This window comes from Cyprinodon tularosa, unplaced genomic scaffold (genome assembly GCF_016077235.1).
Source record: "Cyprinodon tularosa strain WSP-4 unplaced genomic scaffold, ASM1607723v1 ctg10, whole genome shotgun sequence".
In the NCBI taxonomy this organism is placed as follows: domain Eukaryota; kingdom Metazoa; phylum Chordata; class Actinopteri; order Cyprinodontiformes; family Cyprinodontidae; genus Cyprinodon; species Cyprinodon tularosa.
Window position 1 is genome coordinate 378,145 of NW_024037782.1, and position 12,259 is coordinate 390,403.

The window sequence follows — 12,259 nt, forward strand, 5'->3', positions numbered from 1 at the left end:
AAGTACAGCATTATTAAATGTGCTCTTTGTAATGTTACCACTTTTCTAAAACCAGTGAAAACTGCTGCATCATCAGTGACTTCCTTTTAAGAGAGCTGTTATTGAAGGAATGCCTCAAGTGCATACAGCCTGGTAGCGGCAAAATTATTCCATGGAGATGCTTTTGTTAATTAAGGAACTGGAAGATATGTTAGAGCTGCTGGAATGATAGTTAGAGCTGCATTCAAAAAGCAAACATGTTGGCTTAAAGTTTACGTAAAATATTTGAACTTGTAGCTCTATAAGGCTGGAATAAGTATACACTCTTAAACATTGCATCAAAATTAGGTTTTACATAATAATGATTCTGAGGGGCTCATGGCACTTTGACATTCTTTGAATAAAAAAGTTTAACCATGCAATCTTTTCTTCAAATCCCTAGTGTGCACTCATTTGAAGTCGACCATGAGAAAGTTTTTACACAAACTACATGGCTGGTTGCAGAACAAAGAATTAAAGAAGTTACAAGATTATATATGCATTCTTGATATCTAGAAATATTTTTAACCAACTCCACTTACATAGGTTGTCCCACAAATGTTAAGACAGGAAGTTATGATTGGTTTGCAAGCCTTTTCAATCAGTCTACGAAATTTCTGTTTAAGGAACTGTGACTGCAGACAGTAGTTTCATCATCGTTTAATATAAAAGAGAATTTTCTGATTCAAATAAAAAAGTAAAGTACATCCCAAAATGTCATATGACTTTTATTCTATACTACTTCAAGCTTCAATAATCCACTTTATTATATTGGTTCTCTGACCTTGCTGCTAAAGTAAATCAAAGTCGGTCAAAACGTCTCAGCCTAAACAATAAAGCGAGGCCCATTTTATAAAACTGCAATGAAGTCAGACTGCAGTCCCACACACACATGTCACCCTCTAGCATTAAGAAGTCTTGAGAACAAAAAGAAAAGAACATGCAGATTCTTAGTCACTTTTGATTTATTCTGCTTGTCGCTTAAAATATTACATTATCCATTCGTTGCCTTTTTTTAAATGACAGAACCCTTTGTGTCCCTGAAATTCAACAGCCCCCAAAATCCATTTCACCTTTTAAATACCTCTTTCATTGTCTGAGAACTCCCTCTATAACGAGCACAATAGGTTCATCTGTTAAATTCACAATGGCCCAAATTCCTTTCGCAATTATGTGCCAAAATATAATTACTGTGGACTAAGCATGCAGCAAATAAGCCATGAAGGGATGTAACCTAGATTATTACCATAATAAAGAAAATCATCCACTGGTAACAGTGAATCAAGTTAGACCATTTCCTGGAACCTTTCCTCAAATGAGTTACTGGAACAAAAATATTCTAATGTGGCACAAATGAACCTCTGACATTTATATCTTATTCTCTAGCAAACCGTTGTTGCAGCAGACATTCCTGAAATGTCTATGCAGATGATCTATCCATTGAGTTACGTAGGAACAGTCATGCAGACCTTGCACTGAGTTGATCTTCAGTTGAAGCGTGTAAACTGTTACCCCAACAGTTAAAGATACAGTGTGTGAGTCACTCAGCACATTGGACAGATGAATGTGAGTTTAATATGATGTCCTTCGGTCAAGGACAAAAATAGCTCACATCCTATACCTACTTGGTTTAATAAAACATATATATGGTATATTGTTTAACACATTGTTTAACCCCCTTTTAAATCATGAACGTGTGCTTTAAGCAATACCAATGATATTGAGTGAACTTGACAGATAAGCCTAGTTTGAAACAGGTATTCCAAAGAACAATAAAAAAAGCATCTACACTTCTGAAGCAACTTTGCATTGTACTTTACTCCCATTCCATCATTGGAGGGTCTTAGGTGATCTCAGGTAAAGGTGTTCTTTCAAAAACAAATGATCCTGGGCTGATTTATGCTTCAGCTGTGGTTGGAAAAACTCTCACATACAGAGTTTTGGCGTTGAGAGATTTTACAGATGTTTCAGGATGCAGTTCTGAAAAAAAAACAACATAAAATAAACTGTCAGTTCTTTTTTTTATTTATTTTTTTTTACTGTTCAGCAATAAGAAGGTATTTCACTTTAAACAAGTTGTATCTTTTAAACCCTTTTTGAAAACAGTCTAAATCTGGTCAGACCAGAAGAAAGCAAAAATCAAGCCCTTTAATATTTGATAAGAACAAAATTAACCAATGAAGAAAATAATATAAAAAAAAAACCTTAGGTCACACTGTTGATATGGAACAAACAGCAGCATAGATTAATAATTTGAATGCAATAACTGTCGGCTTTCTTTAAGTGTCATGAATTCACACTTTGTTTGCCAATGTAACATTCAGCCTGCTGGATGGTGCCTCTGCAGCAGAGGCCTGCTGCTAACCCAGGCAAGAAACTGAAGGTGGCACCAAGTGACAGAGGGGAGGAAAACTGACAATGACATCACAATATGTACCCATAAAATCACATTAATGAGATTTCCTTGTATTGAGCAGCTCATATCACTGAAACCACTAGTTTGAACGATTAGGCAATTCATAAAAGGTGCTTGAATTCGATTTGTACAAACTAAAATCTGCAGCACCACATTTAAAGTTTTACATACATTTACTAAACCTTATTATTTCAGGAGATTTTGGAACTAGAACAGAGTTTAATCTTTGGTACAGCTGATGTAACACAGCAGTTTACTGTGTACTTATAATAGTGACTACAACTGGAAAGACCTGATAGTGATGTCCTTCAACCACTAGTCCTGATTTCCATGGTCCCATGTTGCTGCTGGTCTTATTTTAGCTAATCTTACTATGGAAGCTCTAGATCAGAAGTAAAAATGTTGTAGCCTTAATTAATGTTGCACACAAAAGCAACTTGCGAGATGTTGTGTTGCTCTACCTATAATGAATATGTATATTCTAGATATATTTATATTCTAGATAGGGATGCTTGCTGTGTACATCACTAGATCACGCTGTTATAGTCACTTTTAGATGTTTTTTAATTCGTCTCACTGAAATAGTTAAGTTTTAGCATTGCTTGGTATTACACATTCTGTACAAACACAGTAAAACAAGCAGTGCCCATGAATCCTTATTGAGCATTCACAGCAAAAATAGCTGTGTCCCAATTCAGCAGCTGCATCCTTCAAAGGCTGCATTTCTAGGCTGATTATATCACAGCAAGGTGAGGCAGTACTAATGTTAAAGGCTTCTAATGTAACCAACAAATTCATCCTCTTTTTTTCCTGGACCTCAAAGATGGCTCTGATGAGTCTAATGTGGCCAGCATAACCCATGATTCATAGCGGGTTGAGAAGCTGGAAATGGTAGAGAAGAACGGCAAAGTTTTAAATAGTATACTTCCTGTGACACAAAATGTAATTTTAACTGTGAGAGAAAAAAGCTCAGATATTTGCTCGGTTTATAGAAAATAAAATCCCTTTATTGTCCCACAATGGGGACATTATCAAGATTTCACTTTATCACTGAAGTGCTCCACCATTTTCAGGGATGTTAATTCTAACTGCTAGCGTAGAAGTTAAAAACAGATATAGTTTAGTCATATGATATCCGATGTTTAGCATATGATTAATTTTCTCAATGCTGAGATTAAAGTTAAGCCTTATAACAAGATAGTTTAATTTAACTAGTGCCGTACAGATGACCTGGAGAGTATACTTGGAAATGAAATGCATGTTTCTTTCACACATGCCAGGGATGACTGTACAACTGCTGGAGTTCCTTCAAGGATTAAAAAAGACAAAAGTTTCTTGTCAATTTTTACGGCTTCTCGGCTCTGTGCTTAGGTTGTTACGGTCGCTAGGCGATCAGCTGGTGAAGTTTAGTCCTTCCTAATCCACAGCAGATTTGTCCAGGCCTTTACAGTGTGAAATGAACCAGCTTACATAGACTAAGCGTTTAAAAGCATGTAGCCTCTGAATGCAGCTAAAAAAATGACACTGTTAGCTTTAAGCCAATTTAACCAAAAAACTGACACCCAGGTTGACTGCAGTAGCTCGTTTCAAATCTAATTTTGTATTCGGAATTCTTATCACCCCCCCTAAGCTATCTTCTCACAGAGAAAGACTTTTTTTATGGTTTTATGGTTATCAACCATTTTGTTTTGAACCAACCATTAGTAAGATCCTGGTCCAGGTAGAGTTTGAGGCGCCTGCTGCGGAGACCAAACACCTTGGCAGCTTCAGAGAGCAGGCCGGAGTGGTCGAGCTCATTCTGGCCAACTGGATTCAGCAGAAGGAGGGTGCCAACATCTCCAGCCTGGCATTCTGAAACACAGAGAGAGAAATGAGAATAATAAAGAATGGGATTTTAACAAATAATCAGTTTGTAAAATGAGAGAAAAGCCAAAGGGGCTGGATCTGCAGCCAGAAAGAACAACTTTTATTTTTACATTCAATTTTAAATTAAATTACATTTTTGTTTTACATTTAGATTTTATTTTATCAGAAATGAAGGTAAGTGGTCAAATTTTTTATATCACAGTTTATCAAATGTGTTAGAAACTAAAATATAAATAACATGATTTGGTTAATCATCCAATTTAACAAGTAAAATAAAAATACAAATGCCTAAGCTGTACTTTACTTTGGCAGAAACTTCTAAAGAACAATACAGGGATACAAATATATTTTAAAACTAGTTCTCTCCCAGATATCGAAGATAAGATTCAGTGCCAGTGAAAAAACTTTTTTGAAATATAATTTTTAAAGTTTGCATTCATATATAATATAAATGTGGCACCATTGATAAAACATCTCAACCCTTGCCAAAGCTTCCAAAAGAATAATGCACATAAAGTGTCTGAGTCACTGTGAAATCAGGAATAAATTATCAGCTCTTATTCCCTGATAAGTTATGTGGTAAAAAAATAAAAAATAAAACCTTAAATGGTTTCTGATTATAATAACACATTAAACAAATAGCCAAACATATCTGTTGATTATAATTACAAAACATATGCCTTATTCATCAACAAAACCCAACAGGTTAATGTTTCTCACCAGCCGGCTGTGCGTTGCACAGTAACAGGTTTACATAGGGACACAGCAGGGTGTCGGTGGTGGGCACAGCGCCAGGAGGGGAGGGGCCTGAAGTCACCAACAAAGTTTTACCACTGTGGGCCTGCAGGTCCACTTTGTTTGTCAATTCTGCAAGAAACACACAGAAGAAAATATAAGCCATCACCAGAACACACACATTTCCCAGCGGGATAGCATTTAGAGTGGAAAAGACTAATGGATTCACAGAATTAATAGCCATTCCTATTTGTTTACATATCCTGTAAACCTATGTAGGTGGCAGAGGTGGATAATTATTAAACTTATAAATAAAATCTACAGGCAGCAGAGTATATAGTTGATGAGGAATAGTTGTATTAACTTATACATGGCCTCAAAAGGTATCCATACCTGTTGAAATTATTCACATTTTAGCACATTATGACCACAAACTTCTGTGTTGTGTTTTCGTTTTTTGCGGTATGTGATAAATTGAGTCTCGGTAGGTCTAAAGTCTGGTTAAAAAGTTCGAACTCGGTCTGGTGATGCAGTCAGAGTAACTGGCAGTGTTAATTTTTGTGTTGTACACGCAAGTTATTAAGCTAAATAAATCAGACTTGACCATGTTATTTCATGTATTTCCTGTGCTCCCTTTATGTTATGTAGAATGCTGCCAACTGGACTGTCTTTCAGCAACATCTCTGTTAAAAGACACATTTAGGTAGAACCCATAATAAGACTAAATGGAACTGAATACAAACACATGGAACACTTTCATTAAAGAAAAAATCTTAAAGTAATGCAACATTTCCCTTCCTCTTCACAAGTGGAAACTTTTTAGGTTGTCAATTTCATAAAATCCTATCAAACGTGAAACTGGCATACCAAAATAATAGACGTGTTTGAGTGTCTGAAACATTTCTCACCATTTCGATCACTGAAGAACCTGAGCTGGGTGTTATTGATTCCAAAGATGCTGCTGCACACTTTCCTCAGTTTGTCCAAGTCTAGTCTGTTGTCCCCTTTGGGATTCTCTAGCAACACTACGCCCTCTGAAGAACAAAAAGCAAAGCCAGACAGGATTATCAAACATAAGAACTTCCCTGAAAGGCTGCTGAAAATAAAAAGGATGTTAAAGACTCAAGCTTAATGTGAAGGATGTTTAGACTTATCAGCCGTTTTGTCTTATGGTACCCTGTTCTTTGTTGTTGACTTTTACTCGCAGGTTAACGTAGGAGCAAGCTGGTCCGTTTGGTGGCGCTTTAAGAAGTGAAGATCCTTTCACTATTGTTAACGCCAAGTCTGACCCCTTCAGCTGCAAAAGAAATTATATTAAGGCAATAAAGTGAATAAGAGAATTCTTTGCTGAGACAAACATACAGTAAATATTGAAAGATTTGCAGCATAAGGATAAATTGGAAAGGTTTTATCTGTACAAGATTTGCACACCATTCTCGTTAGACATCAGTATTAAGCATGATAAAGTGTTGCTCATATTTAACCTTTGTGTTATATTACTGGTGCACCAATTAAACAATTGGTGTGCAAAATTGATCAATATTCTGTTCTGACTAACAAGTGAAACACTTAAAGCACATTTCATTTACTATAGAGGTGAATACCCAATCTGGTTTCAGACCCTTAATGCTTAACAGTTCGGATGCAAAAATAATTTAAATGAATTCACTTTCAAATTCTATAAAATGAAAATAAAACTAATATCTAAAATGTTGCTGCCGGTTCTGTAGTTTTCTAATTCAAAATAGAGTAAATCAAATGCAAAGATTCCGATGACCAGAGAAGCCTTTGGAAGCTAGAGATGCACCGATCCGATATCTGAAATGGATATCAGCTCTGATATTGACTAATTAGCTTAATCAGATGTCAGAGATCCAATCAAGTGCACTTTACATGGAACTGTTATTTCTTTACTTTGCTACCTTTTTTAAAATGTTTATGTTAAAGCTAAAGCCTTCACTCCCATGGCAAGATATATGGTTCATCCATTCATTAGTCGAATCGAATGGGTATTGTACATCGGTCTAAACGCTCAGACCAGGTATTGGACTGGAAAAACTGGATCGGTGAATCTCTAACAGTCACTTAAATATTTTAAAAGGAAAGTTTAAACATGTTTGTAGCAAATGCCCTGCTTATAGTATTAAGCCAATACCTGAGTATTTTCCTCAATGATGATGCTGGCAGTTTTTGGGACAGGGAAGGGCAGAAGGGGAGCCTTGGTGGTAGCTAGAATGAAGTCAGTGTGAGCCTCAATCACAGATGCCAAGTACTCCCCCTTTGGCTGGCAGTGGTAGTACACAGTTATCTCATCGGATGGCACCAAATGCGCCTAATGCAGAACAATGAGGAAAATCACAACGATTTAAGGTGGGGAATATTAAAAAACAAATAAAACAAACAAAACAAGGCATTAGTTTAGTGTTTTGAAGTCAAAGGTTGCTGTTTTGTTACCACTAATCTCAAAAACAAGAGGTAAGATGATCATAAGCTCATACGTATGCTAAAAACACTGCCTGACCTGCCCTCTGATTAGGTGGACCAAAAACAGATCATTTTTCATGCAGGAAACAATTGTCTAAAAGGAAAGGAGGGTAAACTAAATGGACATCAGACAAGATACATAAATAAAGCTTCGGGAATATAAAGGAGAAAACACTGCAGGAACAAATGGAGAGAGAAAGGAACAAACTGACATTTTTTTTATTCTTGGAAGGAAGCCTCTCTGCTTTGGCATCGCCTGCTTCTGGCTCCCACTAATCTTGACATATTCAAACACATTGATCTTGTTCTAGTCTGCAGGATGCAGTTGTGCACATCTGAGCATCAGCATAGACACAGACTGACCACAGCATATGCAAACACTTTGAAACACCACAGCTACAGATGCAGCTCAAGGGCAGAAGAAGCTGGAAACAAAGGTGCAGTAAGTCTGTGGAGAAAAGTTTTACATGCTTCCTTTGGAGAAGCTCCACATTCTGACTTACTTTGTAAGGTGAACGGGTGTGTGTTTGTCAGATCAAGTAAACACTGACTCCTGTTTCACAACTCAAACACACCAACAAACTACAACATGTACCTGAATCGCTAAAAATTAATTCCTGTTAACAGGGTGGAAAATTCCTGACAGCTCTCCATTTGAAATAACTGGAGGAATTTCGCCTGGCTAAGAGCCAGTGTACAACACTGCTATAGGGGGACGGAAAAAACTGCTCGTTTCTTGTGAAAACGCAGCTCTGTTGGCTAATCCGTCTTTACTCTCCACACCACTTCAAAAAGCCCCAGTGTCAGAATCTGAAAGGAGCCAGACTGTAATTAAGCTTCTATTAAGCCCGCCTTATGATGGAGAAACCTCTAACTGTGACGCTGTAGTGGAAAGATTTCCAAACTGCTCTGACAATAGAGTGGGACAAACAGAAGAGGGGAGGGCTGACTAAAGGTGGGGAAATATAGAAAAATTCAGATCAACGTTTCAGTGATGTTATTATTGTGGAACTGAAGGAGAAAGTATTTAATAAATTGAATGAATAAGACAAAGAATATTTACTAAGCCTGAGGAACCCCTAAATTAAAACAGTCACAGTCAATATGACACCCACAGTAGCACCAGCTTTTACACACTGGGTTGTAGAATTCAGTAGTAGTGCGTTATGTGTCAGTGCAATTGGAGGAGCTGGTGGTGCTCCTGGAATAAATGTCCCACCTTCTTGCGTAGTTTCTGAATGCGGTTGATGACCTCTCTAGCAACACCCTCATCCACCATGGACTGGTCTGGGGTCACGTCCAACAGCACAAGGACCTGAAAGGCAGGCAGAAAGAGCAAAAATGGTCAAATAAAAAACCTAAAGACAAACCAATCTATGGCAGAGAGCTACTGGATTATGAAGTGCTGCACAGCTGGATTTTGTAAGAAACTTCAATCTAAGTCAGTAACTATCAAATGTATCTTAATGAATATAATCTGCAACGATATGAATCATTTTCAACTGCCATGGCAACGACATTTTACAATAAAAGTTGAATTTGATAACTTTAATGAATATTCCTAGAAAGGACCTAAAAATGTACTGATTAGCATCAATTTACAAACACAGGAGTACGACCAGGCCGGTCCTTACAGCAGGTTTGATTTGATGCATTGTATTTGGAGCAGATCTGGCTGCATAAGGATTTCAAAGGTTAGTGATACTATGGTTAAAACCTGTGGAAATCTTCTGCTGTCACTTCTGCCATGGAGCACTATTAATTATTTTATTATAAGTGGTTTCAATTGTTTGAGAATGCTGCTTATGCAGCAAACTAAAGCTTTTTATCATATCCATCAGCCCAGTGGACATTACTTCCCTCTAGTTATGTGGATGAGCAAATACAAAATATTAGCATGATTTGTAGTCTTCATTTTTCTTCACCTCCAGAAAACAAAGTGCTTAAAATGCACATAACATTGTTTCACTCATTACATAAAATGAATGCGCATTCTTACAGGAAAATATCCCCCCCATGCCCCCAAATTAATTATCTTAAGGCTGCTATATACTCCACAAGAACCGAGGCACATTTTTTGTTAATAAGGCTGCAAAAGCGATTAAGTTTGTTTTGCCTCAAAGTGTTCATACTTCACGAGAAACTTGGCTGCCAATGTCCGCCCTTCTATAATGCACATCCCTGAACAGTGAGCGAGCCATGCAAGGCAGGCAGCTAGCTGAATGTAAAGGAGCAGGCAGAAATAACAAAATAAGCTCACTGTGTACTCTGGTACTACTTGGGAAGACTGCAAGACATCAGGGTGTGACTGTCCCACTAGGAGAGCTAATAGAGGAAACGCAGCAAGTTGTCTTTTCCACCACTTAAGCCACCAAAACTGAACTGCACAGCAATTTCCATTTCCTAATTTTCAGCAGGTCCCCTGTGGGTTTGCTGGCATGCTTTGATATTTTTCATTTAAATGGTTCCACATTTTTATTTAAGCATCCTTGGATAAAAACAGCTTCATACAAAGCAATCCCATACCATCACACTTCCACCTCCATGCTTCGCAGCTTTTCCTGGAATGCTGCCGTCATCTGTTCTCGATTCTTAGCAACTCTTCTAGACTTATTCTGTCCAGAGAACATTTTTAAGTCCTGATTTTTCGGCTAACTTTAGGCCAGTCTGCATGGTTTACACCCCATTAAAGTTAAACTAGTGCAGCCTTTTCTGATTGTGCAGGCTTGCTTTTTCAGATTAGACAGAAGCAAATGGCTGCTCCTCGCTTAAGGACCTGTAGCAGGCATTGTTTTAACATCCAGTATTGTGTTTTTGGGCTGAGACTGCACAACCAAAACTAGACATGCCGGCTGTTGTTCTTTGTGCCCACCACTTGTAGAATATTTTCTAGAGTGAAAAATATTTCAGATTTAAGTCTTCTTTGAAACCCTTCCCATACCAACAAACTGCAAGCATCTGGTTTCTAAAAAACTTTAGATTACATTTTTCAGACGTTACCACAGTATTCCCTGTCAAAATGCTGAGTAATGATGTTCATCTATAGACCTACCTTCACTAATATATAAAACAATCTAATTTTAAAGTAAATCCTTGTTTTACATCATCTTAGATAACAGCATAACATTGAATCGTATTCTGTAGTATTTGGCAAATAAAAACTTTGAGCCTTTAAAATATCAGACTCTGATCTGTGTATTAAAACACATTGTATTGCTCATAAAACAGGGATACAAAGACTAACTGCTAGAGCATTGTTTACATGAAAACATTTTCTGAATAATAAATGCTTCAGTACAAGATATCTAGATAAATGTGGCATCAACTGCATAATTCAAAAGTTGCAATCTGTATTTTTCTCCAAATCATTCAAAGATGGATAAAGGGATAAGGTTTTATTTGCAGTTTCTTTTTTAAACAGGTCTTTGTCAAAACCTTTGACAGAAAACCTACTGAACTGACCTTTGACACCTACTGTAATTGTTTCAAATTTTTCCGTCACTAAAACAACAAACTGGTGCAGAGGTGGGATTAAAATTTTCGTTTAATTTGATCAATAACAAAACTGAAGGATAAACCATTTTCCACAGAAAGGTGGAGGTAAAAACATTCATTTAATATATAAAGGAAAAAAATATTCACCTTCTGATTTGAGTTTATTTTAGTAACAGAACCCTGGGCTCCTTTTTATTCAGTAGCTGAAAGGTTTTCATGTCAAAAGGTTAGAATAGACACAAGAAGAAAGCTTCTGAGCAAAACATTTTCTGTGTTGCTCATTTATAATTTGAAAACTAATTTGAAGAAAAGAAAGGAAATGTAAGACCAGTCATGCTAACTGCGTATGATAGGCAGGAAGGAGGGCTACAGGAGAAGTACAACAACAAGGCTTCTTTACAGATATAAAAAGCAGAAAAACTGGGAGATGGACAGATGGGAGAAAGATAGTCTGTGATGAGTGAATAAAGGAGAAAATTGTAGAATAAAAAAAATAAATAAAAATAGCCAGTTCAGTACTCCGGTATTAAGGTGCAGCCGTGTGGTGTGTATACGGCTGGAGGAGCACTGATTAGAAAGGCCCTGTGGAAAAAGACACACTGCTGCTCTCCACCCAGCTATGAAATGATTTCATGCGTCGTACTTAGCAGATGAGTTACTTTATAAGTAATACTACAATGCAATACAACCAATACAAGAGTATATAAATGACACTCTGCCTACAAAGTCTACATCAAACAAGCATTTTTAATAATCATAAGACTTTTTAATTTATCCTTTTTCATTAACAGATGGTGGTTAAAACAATACTGTGAGCATTTCAATCAGAAACCTACCTGAGCATCAGAGTGTGCTTCATACTGTGCAGCAGAGCCAGAAGTCTGATCGAAGGTGTACATCAACCTCAGATCCTCCTCATGGAGCTCGTGGCCGTCCACCACAATGGAACCTTAAAATTCAACATGACAAATTAACACTGAAGATAGGTGAATTATATATCACTATCCTAAATCATGCATGTTCAAAAAGAAGATATAAGTTGCTTTTATTGCAGTGCAATGAATGCATCATGCATGTGAAGATCTGCAAAATGAAATTCCCTTTTAGAGATTCTTCCTGTTTTTGTAAGACATTTAAAACGATTAAACTAACTGCAATTAGATGGAACCCACATGAATAAATATATCATGCAATTTTAACTCCTAATTCTATTAAGAACAGATTATCAAAAGCAAAGTGGCCCTA

The 12,259-nt window shown here is 37.0% G+C and overlaps 1 protein-coding gene across 2 annotated transcripts in view; it reads right to left on the reverse strand.

The window, feature by feature from the left end:
* Nucleotides 1–965: 965 nt before the first annotated feature.
* iars1 (isoleucyl-tRNA synthetase 1) overlaps nucleotides 966–12,259 on the reverse strand; it is a 71,109-nt gene continuing 59,815 nt past the window's right edge. For both annotated transcript variants that reach the window (XM_038290728.1, XM_038290804.1), the window contains exons 27-34: nucleotides 11,851–11,963; nucleotides 8,739–8,834; nucleotides 7,191–7,367; nucleotides 6,212–6,332; nucleotides 5,944–6,069; nucleotides 5,021–5,167; nucleotides 4,133–4,285; nucleotides 966–1,998 (exon numbers count right to left, since the gene is read on the reverse strand). In XM_038290728.1, the coding sequence (XP_038146656.1) occupies nucleotides 1,916–1,998; nucleotides 4,133–4,285; nucleotides 5,021–5,167; nucleotides 5,944–6,069; nucleotides 6,212–6,332; nucleotides 7,191–7,367; nucleotides 8,739–8,834; nucleotides 11,851–11,963 (1,016 nt within the window). In that variant the 3' untranslated portion in view covers nucleotides 966–1,915. The remainder of the gene's footprint in view (nucleotides 1,999–4,132; nucleotides 4,286–5,020; nucleotides 5,168–5,943; nucleotides 6,070–6,211; nucleotides 6,333–7,190; nucleotides 7,368–8,738; nucleotides 8,835–11,850; nucleotides 11,964–12,259) is intronic.